Source organism: Cibotium barometz, chromosome 32 (assembly GCF_041138505.1).
Source record: "Cibotium barometz isolate CiBa-2024 chromosome 32, ASM4113850v1, whole genome shotgun sequence".
Taxonomy (NCBI): Eukaryota; Viridiplantae; Streptophyta; class Polypodiopsida; order Cyatheales; family Cibotiaceae; genus Cibotium; species Cibotium barometz.
The window spans coordinates 52,969,189-52,992,597 of NC_141077.1; the positions used below are offsets into that span (position 1 = coordinate 52,969,189).

At 38.7% G+C, this 23,409-nt stretch overlaps 1 protein-coding gene and 2 pseudogenes across 1 annotated transcript; 2 read left to right on the top strand and 1 right to left on the bottom strand.

The window, feature by feature from the left end:
* Positions 1–1,569: 1,569 nt before the first annotated feature.
* LOC147620337 (short-chain type dehydrogenase/reductase-like) lies at positions 1,570–2,902 on the top strand (annotated as a pseudogene).
* Positions 2,903–16,780: 13,878 nt separating this feature from the next.
* LOC147620338 (uncharacterized) lies at positions 16,781–19,003 on the bottom strand. Its single transcript, XM_086772745.1, has 2 exons — positions 17,879–19,003; positions 16,781–17,224 (listed from the first exon to the last, which is right to left on the bottom strand). Exons 1-2 carry the CDS (start codon positions 18,293–18,295, stop codon positions 16,991–16,993), a joined length of 651 nt encoding a protein of 216 aa, XP_086628871.1. The 5' UTR covers positions 18,296–19,003; the 3' UTR covers positions 16,781–16,990.
* Positions 19,004–20,836: 1,833 nt separating this feature from the next.
* Positions 20,837–22,169, top strand: LOC147620339 (short-chain type dehydrogenase/reductase-like; annotated as a pseudogene).
* The last annotated feature ends 1,240 nt before the right edge of the window (positions 22,170–23,409 follow it).

Sequence of the window (23,409 nt, forward strand, 5' to 3'; positions counted from 1 at the left end):
CTATATCTTTGCATATAAAAGTTGTTCTAGTTTTTCTCAATTGTTTACAATCAGAAAATAAATCAACAAAGCATGCAATTGGAACAAACAAACTTAAATGGAAATTTCTTGCACTAGTGCTAGGCTTCATAGCATATTTAATACCATTAAACATTTTGATCAAGAGCCAGTACATCCATAACTATCTGTCAGGTCCCCACAACCCCATAAACATACTCCGTTTCCCAACATGGGTCTTCCCACGTGGCCCTCACTTCATTCGTAGAAGACATTCAACGCCGCTGCTTCCCAAAATAGTATGCTCAAACTCCCTCATTGAGATATATGATAATGATAATAGTTGTATTGCCGTCCCGTCTTGTTAGCTTTATTCAAAAAATAAAAATTTGTGCTCCATGCATTTTAGAAATTATTATATTCCCTCCACGAGTAATTCTTTCCAAACTAGTATGCTCAAAATTACTTATTCAGATATATGATAATAGTAATGCCCTCTCGTTTATTACAGGGAGATGATACACACATCATTCTATTACTCATGTTAGGAAATGATGTTAGAGTGAAAACCAAGTCTAAATTGTTGTATGTATCATCTATCACACTAAGAAATTTGGCATTTGGCAGTTGGACATATAGTAGAGTAAGGGTTACAAGTGAGATCTCATGAACATGGTTGCTTTGTGGAAGACTTTAAAAATGGATGTAAGCTCATTTTCCAAAGGGTTAAAAGAAAGAAAGAATGCTTACTTTGGATGCAGCTATTCTAGAATTGAAGTAAGCCACGTTTTCGCGTAGTCATGGGATTATGCCAGAGATTAATATGTAGCATAAGAGAATTGGGCATGTGAACATTCAAAACCTAAAAGTTATGCAAACAAAAGACATGCCTTGTGGTTTGCTAAGGTTCAAATATGATGTGTGTTCACATGTTTGTGTGATACATGTAAGTTTGGGAAGCAAGCAAGATCGCCATTTCCCAAGGAAGGTCAAATGAGTAGAAGACCTTTGGAGATTGTGCATAGTGCTATTTGGGGTCTTACATAGATCCAATCCATTAACGGAAACATGTACTACATCATATTTATTGATAACTTTAGCAAGATGATATGGATCTACTTCTTGAAAGAGAAGAGTGAAGCTTTGGGGAAGTTCAAAGAGTTTAAAGCTCTTGTGGAGAAGTAATATGGTCATTGGATTAAGTGCTTGTTGATAGGTGTGAACACCTCAGTATTTTGGCATTAGCTTAGGTGTGAACACCCCTTAGCTAGCATCACTAGCATTAGATTAGGCTAATGAGTTGTGGGATTTGGTCATTAGAAGATGTCATATCAAGAAAGAGGGCTAGTGGGGAGTTAGGATCTTGTGGAGGTTATGGGAGCCCAGTAGTCACATGGCTATGCCAAGAGTCACATGGTTGGATGGTTATATAAAGTCCCTCTTGTATGTAAATTGGATACACAAGATAATGGATATGGACTATGATGTTTTGCTTGTATCTTTATCTTGTGTCTTTTATCGTGTTCTTGATCCATGTCTTTGATACCATGCTCATGTGTACATGTGTACTCCATGGCTATGTATGTGGGAGTATGTGTTTTCCTCCATGTTAGTAAGCCTATGCTAACACTCGGCCATTATGATGGGACGAGAAGCTTTAATCTTCTCCTTGCGCACAAGCTCTTGACTAGAAGTCAAATGCTTAATCCGTACACATTTCTTGCAAGAAGAGAAATTAGTAGCATGCATGATTCTTTCTTGATTCTAGATTAACCATGATGTTTGTTGATTTTCTCAAAATCCCATGACAAGGGAGATTAACGTGTTTCTTGATGTTCTTGATATTTTTATTTAGCATGTTCTTGATATTTTTATTTAGCATGTTTTTGATATTTTTTTTTGGAAGGTGGAGGAAATTTTTAGAAACACACACCCAGCCTCCGTGAGGTGGAGGCAGCCCCGCCGGGATGAGGGCTGGCGAACCACTTACTTGTTGCTAGTTTCCTCTTTGGTATTTTTACCACTTACTTGTTGCTAGTTTCCTCTTTGGTATTTTTACCACTTACTTGTTGTTTTCTGAAGTGTGCGCCCTCTGCTGTTTTCCTCTTTGCTATTCTGTGGCGTCCTCCTCTGCGCTTGATCTGGCAGGTAGGGTCGCCATAGTTACGGAGAGATCAAGAGGTATAGGCTAAGAGGTTTGCCTGCCATGGCGCGCACCTTTGTGGTTGTGTGCTACCAGGGCAACTCTGCAGCTGCCTTCGAGGTGGTCTCCCTCATCCAACAACAAGGCTCTGGTGACACCGCCATCGCCGTGCAGGGCGACATTGGCAAGGCCGCCGACGTCTCCTCCATCTTCAACTCCGACCACTGATGCGTGAAGGCCGCATCCATCTTGCAGGCCTGCTTTTGAGCTCCTACCCAATCCTCGAAAACACATCCTTGGAAGATTGGGCGTGAATGCCACAGGGACATTCCTCATTTGCAAGGAGGGTAACTGCGGGCGGTAAAGGGCGGATCATCACCACCGACCGGCTCATCCATGGCGCATATGATAAAACCCGGCTATGGTGCCTATGTTGCTGTGGAAGCCCTAACCAAGATGATGGCCAAGGAGCATACAAAGGGCAGTCTGCACCTTCCTCAGCGCCAAGAGCCACGCAATGCAAGGTCAAGGACATTACATCATGTCTTACCAGAATTACCCACAACAGTCTGCTCCAAAGAGCACATATTGGGCTCCGTCATCACCTTACTACTGGGTGTAAGGATGGGCATGAGGTTGGTTATGCTCTAAACCTTATCCTCCTCCTTTTTTCAGATGCCAATTCTGTGTGTGTAGCATTATCTCTATCTTTTTGTTAAATTCGCGCCTTAAAGTTCACACATGATTTTGTGGTCGCTTTTCTATGAAGGCCAGTTTCCCTTGTTTCTACCTGTTATGTTTTGGTGGCTGGAGTGTTGAGTGTGCATTTATGGTTGGTGTTTGCATCATTGGCCTGTTTCTTGCAAGATGAGGTTTGTCTTGTTTGATCATGTATACTTCCATTATACTAGACGAGTCTTGATAAGCTTGGAAAGCAAGTTGAGCTTTTTTTTATAAATTTATCTATCTTTTGCTCTAACGATAGTGAAGTCCATTGAAGTCTATGTGTGCATGCTATCTTTCTAGTGTTCAAGTTGGGTAAGAAGAATTTGACTACTGTTTTGATTGATTGTATGGATGCTTGTTTACATGAATTTGGATTAGTGTGAATTGGTGTGTGATTGAAACAATATCATGATTTCTCACATTAGGTGAAATATGGACTCATTTTTGTTCCTTAAGGATTTCCACACCTCCTCTCTCTAGAAAATTAAGCTCATGGTGAAATTTTTTGCAACTTTTGAGTAGAGTTTGGATATTTAGAATCTACTCTTCGAGACCTTTCCAATGATATATAGCATGATAAGTAATTTTGAATATTCAAGAAATCTCCAAATTGGTGATGATGTAGTATGTTACAACTCAAGAGAGAGCGAAGTTTGGATATTTGAAATCTACTTGCTTATCATGTTATTTATTATTAGAAAGGTCTCGAAGAGTAGATTCCAAATGTTCAACCGCTCACTTTTGAGTTGTAACATGCTACGTCATCACCAATTTGGAGATTTCTTGAATATTCAAAATTACTTATCATGCTATGTATCATTGGAAAGGTCTCGAAAAGTAGATTCTAAATGTCCAAACTCTACTCGAAAGTTGCAAGAATTGCACCGTAAGCTTAATTTTCTAGAGAGAGGAGGTGTGGAAATCCTTGAGGAACAAAAATGAGTCCATATTTCATCTAATGTGAGAAATCATGATATTGTTTCAATCACACAACAATTGCTTCTCCATACCCTTTTCTTAAAGCAATTCATATTTCACTTAATGTCTTTATGTGAGTCCACAAAGCACATGTTTTGGAATTTGAATTTATTAGGTATTCTCCATACCCTTTTCTCAAAGCTTCTCAAAATGAGAATATTCTCTCTTAAAGCTGCTCAAAATTCAAAGGAACCAGGATGGGAGGGTGAGGTCTCCTCTTTTCATGGGTGGGGAATTTTTCCTTCAGTCAAACCTTGGTTCATCTTTTTTACCTCTTTCTACTTGTCATTCATCATCTAGAGGAGCTGTAAATCTTAATGTGATTATTGAAGTGTATAGTCCATCTTAGCTGACTAAGTAGGTGCACTCTCCTTATCCAGAATAGCTCTATAAAAAGCATTGATTTTTAAAAAAAGAGAAGCAATCAAGCGTAATTCGTTGAAGGTTGAGATCATATCATATTTCAATTTGTCAAAGTTGAATTGACATTGATAGATTCCTTGCAGATTTGCAATGCTGAAACATGGTTGCTCTTTAGAAATGTACCATTGTGTCGGAGTTTTTTTTAAAATACACTAGAAGTTAAGATCAAGCAGTCTTGTGTGAACAACAAGAATCTTGATATTGCACTAAGCTTTACTTGTTGGGAGAACACTTGGTCTTGCGTTAGTGTAGTGTATTAGTTGCGAGGCTTTGATCAAATCAAACACTAAAAATGGAAAGAAAGTGTGAGTTGTATTACGACAAGAATGACCATGCTAAATTTTTTAAATTCTATTTGTGTAAGCACTATCGCTGAAGAATGAGTTCACTAGAATCTTGCATGCCTTGCATTAATCTAAATCACATAATAAAGATAATAATTTAAAATTCAAAGTATTTGATGAGCACATTAAAGCACACATATGGTATTTGATGAGCACATTAAAGCACACATATGGTAAGTCACTTGTTGGCTTTGATAATCCAACTCATCTTTGTCTATTGCATGGAATACATGAAAAGTATCCTTTATCTTCGTGGAAAACTTGGGGTGGACAATTTAATAAACATAGATGGTAAGTAGTTGGCTAATTCAAATATATTAATTATTGAAGTATTATCTTAAAATACAGTGTCAATGTAAAAACAACATTAATATTGAAAGAATGAGGCATAAGAGGGTCGGAGGAGATGCTTGTTGAGGATACTATTGAGACGCTTATAAGACCAAGTGAGGAGGCATGAGGTTTAGAGGAAGCTCATGCGAAGTCCTAATCGCGTCACTTGTAAGTCAAGAAATGAGGCATGAGGGCCAACGGAAGAGTCTCACAGAGGATATTACTGAGACGTTTGTAAGATCAAGTGAGAAGGCATGAGGTTCGGAGGAAGTCCAGTTGAAGATTCTTATTGGGTCACCTATAAGTCCCGGATAAAGAGGCATAAATGTCAGAGGAGAAAGCTCAGTGAGATACCTGCCCAAGACACTCTAAAACCGAGTGAGAAGGCATGAGGTCAAGAGGAAAAACTCACTGAAGTCCTTATCAAGTTACCTATAGTAAAAGGAAAAAATAGAATATAAACCAAAAGGAAAATGTTAAAAGCATAATAAAATTATAGACGAAAATGATATAATGATTTCTAGAGTACAGTTACTTGCTGTGGTGATAAAGTTGACTTCCCAGAACACTTGAGCATCCATAGATAAGATTCTTCATAAGCATATACTTGTGGACTCTTCATTAGATTGGTGGAAATTATCTTCCCACCATCTCCTTGGTCTACCATCAGTTTTATTTACTTTTACATGATATATTGTATGACTTGAATTGCATTATACCTTCTAGCAGCCACTTATTCACATATTCTCATGATGTACTTGGCATTGATAGGAGATACTACACTCCCAATCAAACAAAGGGGAAGAGAGGCTGACGGATGTGAACACCTCCTAGCATTTTGGCATTAGCTTGGGTGTGAACACCCCCTAGCATTACTAGCATTAGCTTAGGCTAATGAGTTGTGGTATTTGGTCATTAAAAGATGTCATATCAAGAAGTGGTTTACAAGAGGTATAGTGGGGAGTTAGGATCTTGTGGAGGCTATGGTAGCCCATAGTTACATGGGTATCCCAAGAGTCACATGGTTGGATGGCTACATAAAGCCCCTCTTGTATACAAATTGGATACACAAGATGATGGATATGGAATACACTATGATATTTTGCTTGTATCTTTATCTTGTTTCTTTTATCTTGTTCTTGATCCATGACTCTTACACCATGCTCATCTGTACATATGTACACCATGGCTATGTGTGTAGGAGCATGTGTTTTCCCCCATATTAGCAAGGCCATGCTAACACTGCTTAAGGATAGATGGTGGAGGTTAGTACACACCTCAGCTATGCATTTGATGAGAGTTCCTGAGAGAACATGGTATTAGAAGGTAGCTTACATGCAAGCATGCCCCTCACCAAAATGGAGTTCCTAAGAGAAAGAACAGAGTGATTGGTGAAGTGGCTAGAGCTATATCAAATAAGGAGGATATGCCATCATGTTTTTGGAAAAAATTAGGTTGCTTAGAGAAAAAACAGAGTGATTGGTGAAGTTTCTTATCAATATCTCGAAAGCGGACTTCTCTAGCGAGGAAAAAGCGAAGTAGCACTAGTCGGTTATGGACCATCCAAGTTGCTACGTTATAATTCTATATAAAAGCAGGCTTCTATAGCAATGATATGAAATGGCTCCCTTTCATATGAGGAGGTACACCCTTAGGCTTTTACATTAAAGTGGGATAATTTTCTTTTCTCATGTGGTTTCATGCTAGACTTTGCTCTTTTTTGGCTTACTCAACTCACTCCCTATCTCTTCCTTGTGCTCTTTAGCACCACATTTCTCAACACACTCCCTTGGTGCCAAATCTTTGGGCTACTCAAGGTTGGTTAGTTGCGAGTCTTATATCATATTTTCACCCCCCGCCCCCCTCATTTCTAACTTGGCTAGGTAACTCAGAGCTCTTTGGCTGGGTTACACTCTAGCTCAGAGGTTACTTTTAGAGATGTTCAGGTTGATTTTCACCCCCCATGGTGCTACTTTGGCTACTCTCTGGCGGTCAAGTGTTTTACATTTGCATATCAATTTTCCTACTCATTTGGTGGCTTTTACAATATATGATTTTCGTTAGTAGCTCGATGTTACTTAGTGGTACTGCTTTGCTGGCTTGAGATATCCTTAATTTTGCTTGATGAAGTGTTGCTTATATATGCTCACATACTCATTTGGTTATAGCATTTTTACAAAAGGTTGTACACTTCATTTTTACACAAACACATGGTAGAGTGCTCATTTGGCCGCTTTTACAAGGGTTACAAATTTTTTATGAACAATTTTTTTCGATGAAGGCTACATTATTGATGCTTGTGCTAACACACATGCTGATGGTGCTAGTGCCCATGTGTCGATGTCGAAGACCGTGATCCACACGATGTCTTTTGATGACCATGTTCTTTCGTGATCCACTCCGCACACTGCGTCTCCAGATCTCCTGCATGTTCAATGGCCTGCTCTCTCTCTCTCTTTATTTGTGATCATTTGTTATCATAACTATGTAGGCTCATGGGCGGTGCTACTGCTCTTGACTATTTTGTTGTTGCACATAGCTTTGATGGGCCTCCTATATAGCTACTGTTTCTTTATGTTGGCCTCGAGTTACGTAGAGTTAGAAGGTTGCTATGTTTTTTATTGTTTACAAGCATTTCATGCCATACGCTCACCCTATTGAATGGTGTAGGCAGTTTGCCTTGCTTCAAATAACCTTAGTTACCTTTGCTAGGCTCTACTAGGAACACTATTCTTGACTACACCTTCTGTCTTTACTTTCTTTGCACCCCTTATAGATCTATGGAGACCATACCAATGGAGTTGTTGAACAAGGAATATGCTAAATGAAACTTGCACTAAAAACTATTGTGTTATGTGGTCCTTCTCTCTCTTTATCTCACACTAACAAACCCTAAATGTGGAGAAAAAAAAACTAAGGAACTCAAGAAGGTAACTCGAATCACCTTGCTATATTGAGATGAAAACTAAGCTAATGGAGAGCCTCACCCTAGCTCTAATACCATGTTAAGAATCATGGATCAAGCTCTCCCAATGATAAGACATTTACCTAATCATAAAATAATTCTACACTAATGACAATACTAATCTAAGGTGGATAAAAATGAGAAAACTCATCGTGTGAGTATGTGCTAATGCACTTAAGTACAATTAGACACCAAGATGAATTAGCTTGGATACATAAAGAGACTTGAGATAAGTGTAAGTGATATGATTCATTTCTTGGAAATGGACCCCTTTTATATAAGGGGGTACCCCCTTGGGCTTATAAATCAATGTGGGATAATTCCCTTTGCTCATGTGGCTTCATGCTAGACTTTGCTCTTGTTGGGTTTACTCAACTCACTCCCTATCTCTTCCTTGTGCTCTTTGGCACCACATTTCTCAACAAATTATGGATTAATGGGATAATCCTCTCATTATTGTATGTACGGGGGCCTAAAATCTAGTTAAGCTTATACCTAGGTACAAATTCCATCTTGGCCATCAATACACATGGCGTAGCCTATTCTAGATCCCATAGTCAATCATCATGGACACAGTTACAAATGATGTGGTATAGAAGTGGCGATCGTGCGTTAGAAGTAATGTTAAACCAAATGTAGTTAACACATATTATTTTGAATCTCACAGTAGAAATATTACATCCTGAGTGACCACACAAACTGGGAATAGATTTTTTTTTATTTTAAAGAAAGGTATTTTCTTTTGTTTTTATTAAATAATCAACATTTCCCAATCCATTTCTCTCTTGATGACACTATGGTTTACAAAACCTTGGACTCAATGAAAACTACACCTATCAAGGCTTATATTTCCCACATAATTTCCACATAAAAAGACTCCCAAATGGTGATTTAGCCAAGGATGTCCATGCAACTTCGGTGCACAAAAGTACTCCAAATAATAGCCAAAAACTCTCTAGTCTCTTTCAACATTACTTAAGTCATTAAGCTTGGTATAAATCTCCAATTTGAACACATGAAACAAGATCTGATACCAAATGTAACACCCCTTACACTTGTGTGTTTGCCCAAGACCGATTCACATAACCAAGGCAATCAGAATACGTGCAATCCATAGTCATACAAGTACCATCAAAAAATTGAAGAGGACAATGAAAATGGTAGCCTAGAACTTGTCATGCAATCATAGGCTCCAATCCAAACATAGCGAGAAGCCACCTCTCCAAGCTAGAGGTCACATAGAACCTGGCATCGTCAGGATCCATACAATGTACACATCCTGTACAATGCCATCACAGTTGTCTTGGTCCTCACTATGTGACAATATATTGGGCTATCCATCCTTGGGATCCCCCAATCCCAAGGTGTCAAGCCTAATCACGTAAACTTCAATAATAAATGAGCCACCAACCCAACTTTTATTTCACCCACTCAGTCACACTATGATGAATTGTGTCTAGTTGACCTCAATGCTAGCCTCATTGTGTTCGTATAATAGGCACATGATAATTTTGGAGCTAGTTCACAAATATGTGTGGGTCCCACCAAGCATGCGGTGGCAAACCACTATTATGTCACATTCATAGATGACTATAGCAAGAAGGTATGGATATATTTTCCAAAGGCAAAATTTGGTGTATTTGAAAAGTTTAAGGACTTCAAAGCCATGGGAGAGAATCAAACTATGGGTACACGTTCTAAAGGACTTCGAAGCTATCAAAGAGAAACAAATGATGGATATATGTTCTGAAGGAAAAATTTGTATTTGAAAAGCTTACATACTTCAAAGCTATGGGAGACAAACAAACTAGGATGCATGTGAAGATCCATCATGATCAAGCGCTTTCTATAGTGTAGAAGAAAGGTTGTAGTTGTTGCTACTCGTGTGGGAAGAAAGGACATTTGTCTAAGGATTGTTTGTCCATGAAGAAGGACAAGGGCAAGAGTAAGGCTTCATCCCAGAAGAAGGGAAAACACACGACACATGAAAAGTGGTACATAAACTTCTAGTGACTCTTCTAGGGCTCCCTCCAGCTAGGGAGAACCACGATGATGCTCTTCTCTAGTTATACAAATGGTTTCCCCCCATGTGCTTCCAGCTAGAGGAGGCTTATGGTTGGAAGAGGGGGCTATTAGCAACTCCATTTTTTGGTGCATGGGAATCATCAGTAGAAGTCCCAAGCATTAAAAATCTGCTAGGACAAGGTCAGCTTTGATGTAGAGCAGAGACTATGGACACGGTGTGTTCTGAGTTCATTATTCGAGGTTTTGGGACAGGATGTGTTCATAGTCCACTTTGAGGGATCATGGGCATGATTTATCCGATAACTCATCATTCTATACACTTGGATTTCACTACACATTGGTGTGGGACTATGTATCCAAGAAGAATTCTTTGCTATTCAGGGTGGCATTTTGTTTCAAGGAGTCAAGTTGGTAGGTGCTCTTTCCAAGGTGTATCCGTTAATGCGTAATACTGGAGTGTCCATGGTTGTATCTTCATCAGCTTATCTTCTTCAGACTTTTTGCACACTATGAGCTGCAGAGGGGGTGTTAGAATTTTGTGCATCTTTGTGGTGTGGAACTAGGCCTTTATTGGCATACATTTGTATTTTCTCACATTTACGCTAGTTGTGGGCTATCCGCCAATAGCTTTTGTTGGCAAAATCAGCTAACTTTTGGCCTCTCTATATAAAGGGTCTCCCTCATCACTTATTCACTATCCAATTCACAAGCACATATTGTAATGCCATGTTGTTGCTAGCTATTACCATTGTAACCTCTTGCTTGTCTCAATAAAGGTGATCTTGTCAACAATTGCTCTATCACTCATTCTCTCTCTATTTCTTTTGTCTATGCTTCCGCTTGTGCATGCTCCAACAGAAACATCATGATCAATAGCCAATAGATCCCCAATGAGTGTTCTTACACTGCATGCTTTATGGATTCAATTGCATCCACAGTTGTGCCTATATTACATAGACACATGCATTAGGCACCTTGATTTTATTTTGACCTTGCGAAACACCCAACAAAAGCTGAAGAAACCTAGCATGTACATAGAATTGATAAATTTGGTCATTAAAGGATGAAGTACCATCGTTAGATGTATGACATTTTTGCATGAAACCTTTGGTTCTTTGAAAATTTACATCATGAATTTGAGGGTTGGTGCTTGGATTATCTTTTCTAAATATAATTTGAATCACCATGTGGATTATCTTTTATAAATAGATTGCCATGTGGACAAAAAATATTGAATTATTAAAAATTAGGGCATTGCAATCAAGAAAAATGGTTACTAGGAAACTAGAATATACAATTAAATTGGAAGGAAGAATTCATATGCTTAAATTGGTTAGAATGCTAACATCTATTCATTTATAAAATGAAGTTTGAGAGAGTGGAATGACTAGAAAAATCAAAATGATAAGGTTACGAAATTTGGATGTTTAGTTTTCTTGAATATTAAGAGATGAATGGAGCTTTGAGCAGTGCCAAAAACATTTAGTTTTCTTGAATAATTTAAAGAAGAAATTTAATTGGTAATGAAACTTTGAGTGGTTCCAAAAACATGATGACTAATGTAGGGTCTCTAAAACCAAGCCCAAATAGTTTAGCTTCATCCAATGAGAGATTTCCATTCTTTTAAGAAATCAAGAATAAAATCAGCCTAAAACATGTAGATACCATAAGTTTCTTACCTAAAAGAGTGACATTATCTTCAAATGTGAGCGATGGGTGCTTAGACTTCATCAACGAGATATTGTCATTCTTTTAAGAAGTTAAGAATAAATTAAGTCTAGAAAATGCCGATGCACACTTCTTAAATTTTTTACATGAGAGTGCATATTAAACTTTGATGTAATGAGGATAGGATCAACTAAGCAATTCCTCCATGTTGGAAAACTTGGCCGGGGGCTATAGCTTAAGAGGCATAAAATTTTACTTGAGAGAGAATGCGACTACAAGAAAATGTGGAGTGTAAAATCATAGGAAGTTTGAAAAGAACAAACTATCTTAATTTGATAATCAATGCATAATTATATTAGAACAAATTTTTATTCTTTTTGCACCAAGTGTTCATTATAGCAAAGTTTGTGGGTGAAAAGACCTAAGCACCATTTGCTACTAGATAAGTAGCAACACATGAATTAGTTGTTAGAAAACATGTGATCTAGCATCCATTCTTACTGTGTTTTCCTTAGTGATACCTTAGAGTGGTTTGTTCTAAGTCTAGAAGGCTCAATTACTAGAGTAACTGGGTGTAGGTCTAGTAGTTATCTTCCTTTGATTGGGGCATCACCTTTTAGGTGAGTGTGGTGAGAAATCATAGGGAGGTGGAGAGAATAAAGGGCCCTAGGCACCTCCCTCTCATGAGTCTATAAATTCAGGGACTACTACTCACACATTGGAGAGCTAAGTGAGAGTATAGTGCCCATACTTTGTGTATTTGCTTAGTGATCAATATACCAAGTGTTCCTTTGTGGAAATACTCTCTCTTTGCATTTTACATTGGCTTATGTCTATGTGATGCATTTGTGGTAACCTTGAGTATAATCCATTGCTCATTGGTTACATTTCATTATTAACACCTAAGTGGTGGCATGGTTGCTTTAGTGGTGTGAGATTGATTATGTGATGATCTTGTGCATTGCTTGATTCATTCAATAACTAAGCTCACACCATGTCTTTTAACATGGTATCAAAGCTCCTTTCCATGGGAGTGTAATCTTTCATGAGTTGATAGAAACATCTTAGTGATTGTGGGTGTATGAGTGATTCTCATTGCGTTGATATGAATATTTTATACTATCATTGAAAGGTATTCATTGTGAGAACCTCTTTGTTGCATTTGGGCTGATTCGTCACTTCATTGAGTGGCACATTGGAGTGAAGAAGGAGTTAAAACTATTCACACGTGTGTGTAGGTCTTTATGTGAGCAGCACAACATCCTTTGTGGGTCTTATCTTGAAAACTTCATCTTATCCATTTCTCTCATTCTCTTAATGAGTGACACAATAAGAGATTAAGGGGGGGATTTTTCAACTTAGTGGGGCACACCATTGTGGTTGTGAATGAGCATTAGAAGAAGGGAATCTCTACGTGTGAGAGAAATTTTGTGTGAGTATTGGTGGTGAGAGCATTGTGAAGGGAGTTTGATTGCATCAACATTGATGGCATTGAAGCTGAGCTCAGATCTCTTCTTTAAGTGATCATCGACCATCCAAAGGCCTTTCTCAATAATAAACTTAATGGGTAACAACATTAATGAAGGTACTTGCTGTTTTTTCTGAGTGACAAAAACAGTGTGCAAAAAAAGGTGCAAATTGGAGGGTCAAAATCACACTTGGGTGATTGCCCATCACCTCCATTGATTTGGGGCTTCTGTAGCCCATCACAAGGCGTTAGGATTAGGGCCTTGGGCCTATAGCAACAACGCAATAGACGCCGCCTACAACCATTCTAACAGGAGGGTGTCTCAGAGTCTGTTAGAAGCTGAGAAGACAAGCTAATTGGAGGCCATCATTCCATGAATCAAGCCACACATCAGTAGCTCTCTTGTGGGGGTCTTGTAGCCCATTATGTGGCGTAGCGGTGGTTGAGCCCAAGAACTAGTCAAATCAGCGTATACAGTGCATGCCATTATGCAGAGCCTGTACAAGAAAGTAAGTGTTAATGGAGCTTAATTAACATTAGATAAGCTGCAGTTGGTGAGAAGATTGTGGGGGCTCCTTTGGCGCACACAGGGGCAATCCCCTCCAACAACAATTTAGCAACAAATTCCCACGATTGCAGAAAAATTCTCCCTTGTTTGTAGGAGGGAAAAGTTCAAAAGTTTATCTTTGTGATTATTATTTGCTAATTTCCAATGTGTACAAGAAGGCATGTTTACATAGCCTCTTTGTGAAGACTCTCTCATTAGCCTAGCTACACACATCTAAGTGGACATTACACTTCTTTGTGATCAACATTTTGTAACATGATCTAGCAACTATAAAGAGCACATTGCATGTCATATTGCATTGCTTAGTGACAAGACGTTGAAGGGTTCAAGTGTGAGAAGTGCTAGTCAAATGTCAAGGTTTTTACAAACTAAAACTAAAGCCCAACTTGCACTAGCCGAAGTATCTAAGCCCAAGTCCAAAATCCACGCCAATTCACACTATCAGGAGTGGTCAAAATTTATGTGCACACACCTTCATCTATTTGGTGAAGGGATCCTTGAGTAAAAGCATTTCTAGGTGAAAAGCCAAGCTCCATTGTAAAGTCCTAGAGCTATAAAGGACTTCCTTGTTTGTGTAACACTATGTGTGTGTGCTAGGTTGAGTACCATGGCAACCATGGTAGGGAAAATGTTTGACAAAACTGAAAATTTGATGGCTCCAAGTACCATACTTGGTGCAACAAAATGCAAATGTGTCTAATTGAGAAAGACATGTGGGCAGTGGTAAATGTAATTGAGAAAATACCAAGTTGAGATCCAGATCTTATCTCTAAGTGGATCACTTTAGACTCAAAGGCATTATCTCTCATCATTTGTGGGCTAGGTGATAGCCAAATTCATCAAGTTAGTTTTGCAAAGACTTCAAATGAAGCATGGCTTAGACTCAAGTCTATCTTTGGGCAAACTAATGAAGCTACTAGATTCTTCTTAAGGAAGAAAATTTATAGGATGGAAAAGGATGATAAAACCAATATTGCTTCTCATGTAAATGACATCCGTTGTATGATTGATCAACTCAGTGGTGCCAGGTGTGACTATTGATGAGGAGGAAGCCATCTATGTGTTGCTTTCTAGCATGCCTCCTTGCTATGAGCCGTGTGTCTCAGTGGACAGCATGCCTCCTTGCTATGAGCCGTGTGTCTTAGTGGACAGCCAATTAAAACAATCATACACTAACCTCAATGACTTCTTCCCTCATCCTAGAGGAAACTCGCATGATGGAAGGTTCCAAAGATTCATCTCCTTCAACAGTAGTTCCAGTGGAGCATGCCTGCTCTGCTCTACAATCAAGGACAAGAAGACCAAGGCGCCTCGAACTTGCTACTATTGCAAAAAGAAGGGCCACATCATTAAGGATTGCTTCAAGAGGAAGAAGGATGAAGACGAGAAAGAGAAGGGAAAGGCAAAGAAACCAGAGAAGGAGGAGGCAATCTTCTCTAACTAATTATTCTAGCAGTTTGTATGACATCTTATAGCCTGTGGGGTAACTTTGTTATCTTAGTGATATCTTAGTGATAGAGTTGATCCAAGCACACCCTACGTGGTATGTATGCTTGATCAAGGGAGAGTGTTAGAGAACATGTGATCTAACATCCATTCTTAGTGTGTTTTCCTTAGTGATACCTTCTTAGAGTGGTTTGCTCTAAGTCTAGAAGGCTCAATTACTAGAGTAACTGGGTGTAGGTTTGGTAGTTATCTTCCTTTGATTGTGGCATCACCTTTTAGGTGAGTGTGGTGAGAAATCATAGGGAGATGGAGAGAAGCGCCTCCCTCTCATGAGTCTATAAATTCAAGGACTACTACTCACACATTGGAGAGCTAGAGAGAACTAAGTGGAGAGTATAGTGCCCATACTTTGTGTACTTGCTTAGTGATCAATATACTAAGTGTTCCTTTGTGGAAATACTCTCTCTTTGCATTTTTCATTGGTATATGTCTATGTGATGCATTTGTGGTAACCTTGATATACTCCATTGCTCATTGGTTACACCTAAGTGGTGGCATGTGTTGCTTTAGTGGTGTGAGATTGATTATGTGATGATCTTGTGCATTGCTTGATTCATTCAATAACTAAGCGCACACCACGTCTTTTAACATTAGTACCATGTCTTTTAACATTAGTGATATCTGCGTATTCCCCAAGCATCAAGGCATTAGTGATATCCACATACTTTCAAACATTAGCCCAAATAAGAAACATTTCCATATGTATATCTCATGTGATGTAATTGGTACTAGTCACTTTGAACAACACAAAATGCTACTTTAAATAGGAACCATTCACATCTTGGAGTTGATTGTAACGTTTTTATGCTGTTTGTATTTTCAAGGGACAAAATTTTAGTTATATGTGTGGCATTTTTTAAAATTTTAAGCTAAAATTTGGTTACTTTTTATTTTGATTGATTGAAAAAAATGTTCTTTCTAGAACTATACATGATGAAATAAAAGGTTGTTATAAGGGTAAACTAAGAGGAAAATATAATGTTCTTTTTAGCACTGTCCATGATGAAACAAAAGGTTGTTATAAGGGTAAACTAAGAGGAAACGAAAAAATGATCTTATAGGAGAATATATTGGTAAGGGCACACAAAAGGTGGCTCCAAGAGTTTCTTCAAAAGATATAGCAATTACCTCTATAACATGACCCCTCATATAAGCAAAGAACCTATTTGATATCATCAAGAAAGGTACATACAAATTGAAGCAATACAACACAAAGATACTTTCAAATGCTTAAATAGGTAGACGATTCATTCAATGACTTAAATGGAATGAGGATTACAAAACAAGAGTGTTATTATTTCTTAAGGAGGTTTTACTATATTGAAGTGTGTAACCCTTTCATGGAGCAATTTACTTCTCTTGTGGGTAATCAAAAACCTTTACCAATAGCTTGCAAAATTATCTAATGTGGGTTAATCTCCATGAAATATACAAAGAGCATTGAATATGATTTTTTCTTAATTGCATCATTAACGTGTCATGATGCAAAAAGTGACACAACATCATGGGCCTGTGTGTGTGTGTGTGTGTGAAAAAGAAAACACACATACACACGCACGCATGCACGCGTGCGTGCACGCACACACACACACACATTTTTGAATGGGATATATTTTAAATAAACTCAATACTTTGACCCACAACAACATTCACACACATAACTTTCTGAATAGGTATATAAAATCAATGCTTTGAGAATAATGATTTGTTGTGTAACCTTTGTGGTACTTGTGGGTGATTAACCTTTATTAATACAAAGAGATTGTCATGTTGCAGAAATGATGTTCTGAATGAGGTGAGAAATTTTCTTCCAAATGTTTCACTAATCCAAAAGAGCAAGTGGTGTTTAGGTGTAATCACCCGAGATGACCGCATGGCAACCTTTGGTGGACCTTCCGGTGGGACAATCATGTTTGGACATGCAACAACGAATGCAATAGAGGCCATCAGAAGGCTCAATCAAGTTGACGAAGAAAGGGTAGCCGTAGCATTTCCCGCCCACAGGAGAGTTGTTATGGTCGTACTGCCCACCCCCATCTTCATTGTTAGTGTAAATACTCCCATTTATACGGCCAGTCACCTATCAACAAATTTAATGAGAAAATATCAAATTGCAATCTTTCCTCATCCTTCATGGTTCTTTCTCTCTCTCTCTCTCTCTCTCTCTCTCACACACACACACACACACACACACACACACACACACACACCCATACACATCAATATAATGAAAAAGAATCCATTCTTATTTCATAAGTAATATCATCATGTAGATATCAATTTTAGCCTATGAAGTCAAAATGTAGACTAAAAGATAATCTACCCTAGTTGGCAGGTAATTTGAGCATACACTTGGCATTTTTAAATTAAAACAAAATAATTAGTTTAAGAATGTTATTTATTCAATGAAACTTGACCATTCTATTTATTTTATGGTTGATGTGATTAACGAACTATATATAAATTAACAAAATTCTAGCCCTTGAAATGGCATGATGTTTTGTATTAGTAGTACATGTATGATGGTTGGGTGACTGATAACATGTGTTATGAGTCCTTGCAAGAAAGGTACCCTCAAATGGTATGTAAAGCTTTCATGAGGTGGTTTTATAGTATGCTGGAGTCTTAATCTAGTAATTTTTAGGTCGTTATTTGTGTGTGAGAGGCCCATGAAGATTAAGAGGGCAACGTGTTTTAAGGAGAGAGAGAGAGAGAGAGGTGGCAAAGGAGTAACCTGGGTGTAAGTGTCGGTGGAGTTGAAATGGACGGATTGGATGAAGGCCGGTGGGAAGGGCTGGCAGCTAGCACCAAAGGCAAATGGGTCAGAGCAGAAGGCTATGCCATCTGTCTCGTGATCGCCAATTATTTGGAAAGGGTGAGGGGGCAGGAAGAAGCCGAACTCCGTCTCCGATTCTACCACCACCACCCTTAAGTATGCATGGGCGCCCATTAGCTGCTGCAACCACAACAGACCCAGCAGCAGCAGCAGCACCACCCCCTCCCATGACCACAAGCTGCCACGCCACAGCAAGGGCTCGCTATAGTGCGCCATATTAATGTTAATGTTGCTGTTGTTGCTGCTTACGCTTTCTCCTCCTCCGCTGTGATAACGGCCTTTTATCCACATCAAGCCGGCAATTGACACCTTCATTCATGCCGCATCCTCCAGCCTGCTGCCTTAGAAACCATCGCCACCTTGCAACCTTGTGGGTTTAAGCGCCTTTTGTCTTTTCAGCTTTGTATGTGTTGCGCTCCCTTTCAAAGATTGCCATACATATACTTGCACTTTACCCATGGCGTGCATTTTGTCGTCTTGCTTTTGTAAGCAATATTTCACTAATTCTCAAAGAGCCCACCAAACCTTAAACTATGCGTGGCAAACCCTTGCAACCTGCACCAAAAGGTAAAGAAAATCACTCTAATCATTTCAAGGTCAAGTACAAAAAAATTCAATTGGAGGATTTTTGCCTTCAATACATTGTTTTAAACAATAAAGCATTACAAAAGCAATGTTCTAAATAGATAAGTTTATTGCATATGGAAAATACATTGTCACCATATACAGATACATGGTCACATCAGATATCTTGTAGTGCCTCCAATTCATGTGGGGCTGCAATATCTTTACAAATGATCTGATGCTCTCTTTTTCTACTTACCTTCCAACCATCGGGCTTGAAGCAAAATTGATATAGAGGATTCTAAATTGCTACTTCTAATTCGTTCCCAACATATTCGAGAGTCCAATTCTCTTCCACTTCCAATGTCAATGATGGGTGACCGTGTTGAATCATAACTATATTTATCAAGCAAGAGAGGCTGCCATCTCTTATATCTTGGTCCATGCTTTCCTAGTTGTTGATCAATTGCCACTTTCTATAAGTAAATGACATGCACAGATGTTGCTTGGCAGTATAGTATCTGATTCCAAAATATCATTAGGATAATTTTCTAAGTATAATCAAACAAGGTTTGTAACTGTTCCACAAAAAGATATTTGAATGTTATAACACTCATCAAAATGCAATGTCAGAGGTGTTCAATCAACATTCAATCAAATCATCTCCCTTTAATGATTTCACTCTCCAACCTTTGTCAAACAAATGATCAAGCCAAGCTTCATCTATATCTTTGCATATAAAAGTTGTTCTAGTTTTTCTCAATTGTTTACAATCAGAAAATAAATCAACAAAGCATGCAATTGGAACAAACAAACTTAAATGGAAATTTCTTGCACTAGTGCTAGGCTTCATAGCATATTTAATACCATTAAACATTTTGATCAAGAGCCAGTACATCCATAACTATCTGTCAGGTCCCCACAACCCCATAAACATACTCCGTTTCCCAACATGGGTCTTCCCACGTGGCCCTCACTTCATTCGTAGAAGACATTCAACGCCGCTGCTTCCCAAAATAGTATGCTCAAACTCCCTCATTGAGATATATGATAATGATAATAGTTGTATTGCCGTCCCGTCTTGTTAGCTTTATTCAAAAAATAAAAATTTGTGCTCCATGCATTTTAGAAATTATTATATTCCCTCCACGAGTAATTCTTTCCAAACTAGTATGCTCAAAATTACTTATTCAGATATATGATAATAGTAATGCCCTCTCGTTTATTACAGGGAGATGATACACACATCATTCTATTACTCATGTTAGGAAATGATGTTAGAGTGAAAACCAAGTCTAAATTGTTGTATGTATCATCTATCACACTAAGAAATTTGGCATTTGGCAGTTGGACATATAGTAGAGTAAGGGTTACAAGTGAGATCTCATGAACATGGTTGCTTTGTGGAAGACTTTAAAAATGGATGTAAGCTCATTTTCCAAAGGGTTAAAAGAAAGAAAGAATGCTTACTTTGGATGCAGCTATTCTAGAATTGAAGTAAGCCACGTTTTCGCGTAGTCATGGGATTATGCCAGAGATTAATATGTAGCATAAGAGAATTGGGCATGTGAACATTCAAAACCTAAAAGTTATGCAAACAAAAGACATGCCTTGTGGTTTGCTAAGGTTCAAATATGATGTGTGTTCACATGTTTGTGTGATACATGTAAGTTTGGGAAGCAAGCAAGATCGCCATTTCCCAAGGAAGGTCAAATGAGTAGAAGACCTTTGGAGATTGTGCATAGTGCTATTTGGGGTCTTACATAGATCCAATCCATTAACGGAAACATGTACTACATCATATTTATTGATAACTTTAGCAAGATGATATGGATCTACTTCTTGAAAGAGAAGAGTGAAGCTTTGGGGAAGTTCAAAGAGTTTAAAGCTCTTGTGGAGAAGTAATATGGTCATTGGATTAAGTGCTTGTTGATAGGTGTGAACACCTCAGTATTTTGGCATTAGCTTAGGTGTGAACACCCCTTAGCTAGCATCACTAGCATTAGATTAGGCTAATGAGTTGTGGGATTTGGTCATTAGAAGATGTCATATCAAGAAAGAGGGCTAGTGGGGAGTTAGGATCTTGTGGAGGTTATGGGAGCCCAGTAGTCACATGGCTATGCCAAGAGTCACATGGTTGGATGGTTATATAAAGTCCCTCTTGTATGTAAATTGGATACACAAGATAATGGATATGGACTATGATGTTTTGCTTGTATCTTTATCTTGTGTCTTTTATCGTGTTCTTCATCCATGTCTCTGATACCATGCTCATGTGTACATGTGTACTCCATGGCTATGTATGTGGGAGTATGTGTTTTCCTCCATGTTAGTAAGCCTATGCTAACACTCGGCCATTATGATGGGACGAGAAGCTTTAATCTTCTCCTTGCGCACAAGCTCTTGACTAGAAGTCAAATGCTTAATCCGTACACATTTCTTGCAAGAAGAGAAATTAGTAGCATGCATGATTCTTTCTTGATTCTAGATTAACCATGATGTTTGTTGATTTTCTCAAAATCCCATGACAAGGGAGATTAACGTGTTTCTTGATGTTCTTGATATTTTTATTTAGCATGTTCTTGATATTTTTATTTAGCATGTTTTTGATATTTTTTTTTGGAAGGTGGAGGAAATTTTTAGAAACACACACCCAGCCTCCGTGAGGTGGAGGCAGCCCCGCCGGGATGAGGGCTGGCGAACCACTTACTTGTTGCTAGTTTCCTCTTTGGTATTTTTACCACTTACTTGTTGCTAGTTTCCTCTTTGGTATTTTTACCACTTACTTGTTGTTTTCTGAAGTGTGCGCCCTCTGCTGTTTTCCTCTTTGCTATTCTGTGGCGTCCTCCTCTGCGCTTGATCTGGCAGGTAGGGTCGCCATAGTTACGGAGAGATCAAGAGGTATAGGCTAAGAGGTTTGCCTGCCATGGCGCGCACCTTTGTGGTTGTGTGCTACCAGGGCAACTCTGCAGCTGCCTTCGAGGTGGTCTCCCTCATCCAACAACAAGGCTCTGGTGACACCGCCATCGCCGTGCAGGGCGACATTGGCAAGGCCGCCGACGTCTCCTCCATCTTCAACTCCGACCACTGATGCGTGAAGGCCGCATCCATCTTGCAGGCCTGCTTTTGAGCTCCTACCCAATCCTCGAAAACACATCCTTGGAAGATTGGGCGTGAATGCCACAGGGACATTCCTCATTTGCAAGGAGGGTAACTGCGGGCGGTAAAGGGCGGATCATCACCACCGACCGGCTCATCCATGGCGCATATGATAAAACCCGGCTATGGTGCCTATGTTGCTGTGGAAGCCCTAACCAAGATGATGGCCAAGGAGCATACAAAGGGCAGTCTGCACCTTCCTCAGCGCCAAGAGCCACGCAATGCAAGGTCAAGGACATTACATCATGTCTTACCAGAATTACCCACAACAGTCTGCTCCAAAGAGCACATATTGGGCTCCGTCATCACCTTACTACTGGGTGTAAGGATGGGCATGAGGTTGGTTATGCTCTAAACCTTATCCTCCTCCTTTTTTCAGATGCCAATTCTGTGTGTGTAGCATTATCTCTATCTTTTTGTTAAATTCGCGCCTTAAAGTTCACACATGATTTTGTGGTCGCTTTTCTATGAAGGCCAGTTTCCCTTGTTTCTACCTGTTATGTTTTGGTGGCTGGAGTGTTGAGTGTGCATTTATGGTTGGTGTTTGCATCATTGGCCTGTTTCTTGCAAGATGAGGTTTGTCTTGTTTGATCATGTATACTTCCATTATACTAGACGAGTCTTGATAAGCTTGGAAAGCAAGTTGAGCTTTTTTTTATAAATTTATCTATCTTTTGCTCTAACGATAGTGAAGTCCATTGAAGTCTATGTGTGCATGCTATCTTTCTAGTGTTCAAGTTGGGTAAGAAGAATTTGACTACTGTTTTGATTGATTGTATGGATGCTTGTTTACATGAATTTGGATTAGTGTGAATTGGTGTGTGATTGAAACAATATCATGATTTCTCACATTAGGTGAAATATGGACTCATTTTTGTTCCTTAAGGATTTCCACACCTCCTCTCTCTAGAAAATTAAGCTCATGGTGAAATTTTTTGCAACTTTTGAGTAGAGTTTGGATATTTAGAATCTACTCTTCGAGACCTTTCCAATGATATATAGCATGATAAGTAATTTTGAATATTCAAGAAATCTCCAAATTGGTGATGATGTAGTATGTTACAACTCAAGAGAGAGCGAAGTTTGGATATTTGAAATCTACTTGCTTATCATGTTATTTATTATTAGAAAGGTCTCGAAGAGTAGATTCCAAATGTTCAACCGCTCACTTTTGAGTTGTAACATGCTACGTCATCACCAATTTGGAGATTTCTTGAATATTCAAAATTACTTATCATGCTATGTATCATTGGAAAGGTCTCGAAAAGTAGATTCTAAATGTCCAAACTCTACTCGAAAGTTGCAAGAATTGCACCGTAAGCTTAATTTTCTAGAGAGAGGAGGTGTGGAAATCCTTGAGGAACAAAAATGAGTCCATATTTCATCTAATGTGAGAAATCATGATATTGTTTCAATCACACAACAATTGCTTCTCCATACCCTTTTCTTAAAGCAATTCATATTTCACTTAATGTCTTTATGTGAGTCCACAAAGCACATGTTTTGGAATTTGAATTTATTAGGTATTCTCCATACCCTTTTCTCAAAGCTTCTCAAAATGAGAATATTCTCTCTTAAAGCTGCTCAAAATTCAAAGGAACCAGGATGGGAGGGTGAGGTCTCCTCTTTTCATGGGTGGGGAATTTTTCCTTCAGTCAAACCTTGGTTCATCTTTTTTACCTCATTCTACTTGTCATTCATCATCT

Bases quoted from the DNA above. Each gene is read 5' to 3' on its own strand.
- LOC147620338 (XM_086772745.1), bottom strand. From the start codon at position 18,295: ATGAAGGTGTCAATTGCCGGCTTGATGTGGATAAAAGGCCGTTATCAC. The intron at 17,225-17,878 runs GTTACTCCTTTG...ATTTGTTGATAG, and splicing joins CCACCGACACTTACACCCAG to GTGACTGGCCGTATAAATGG.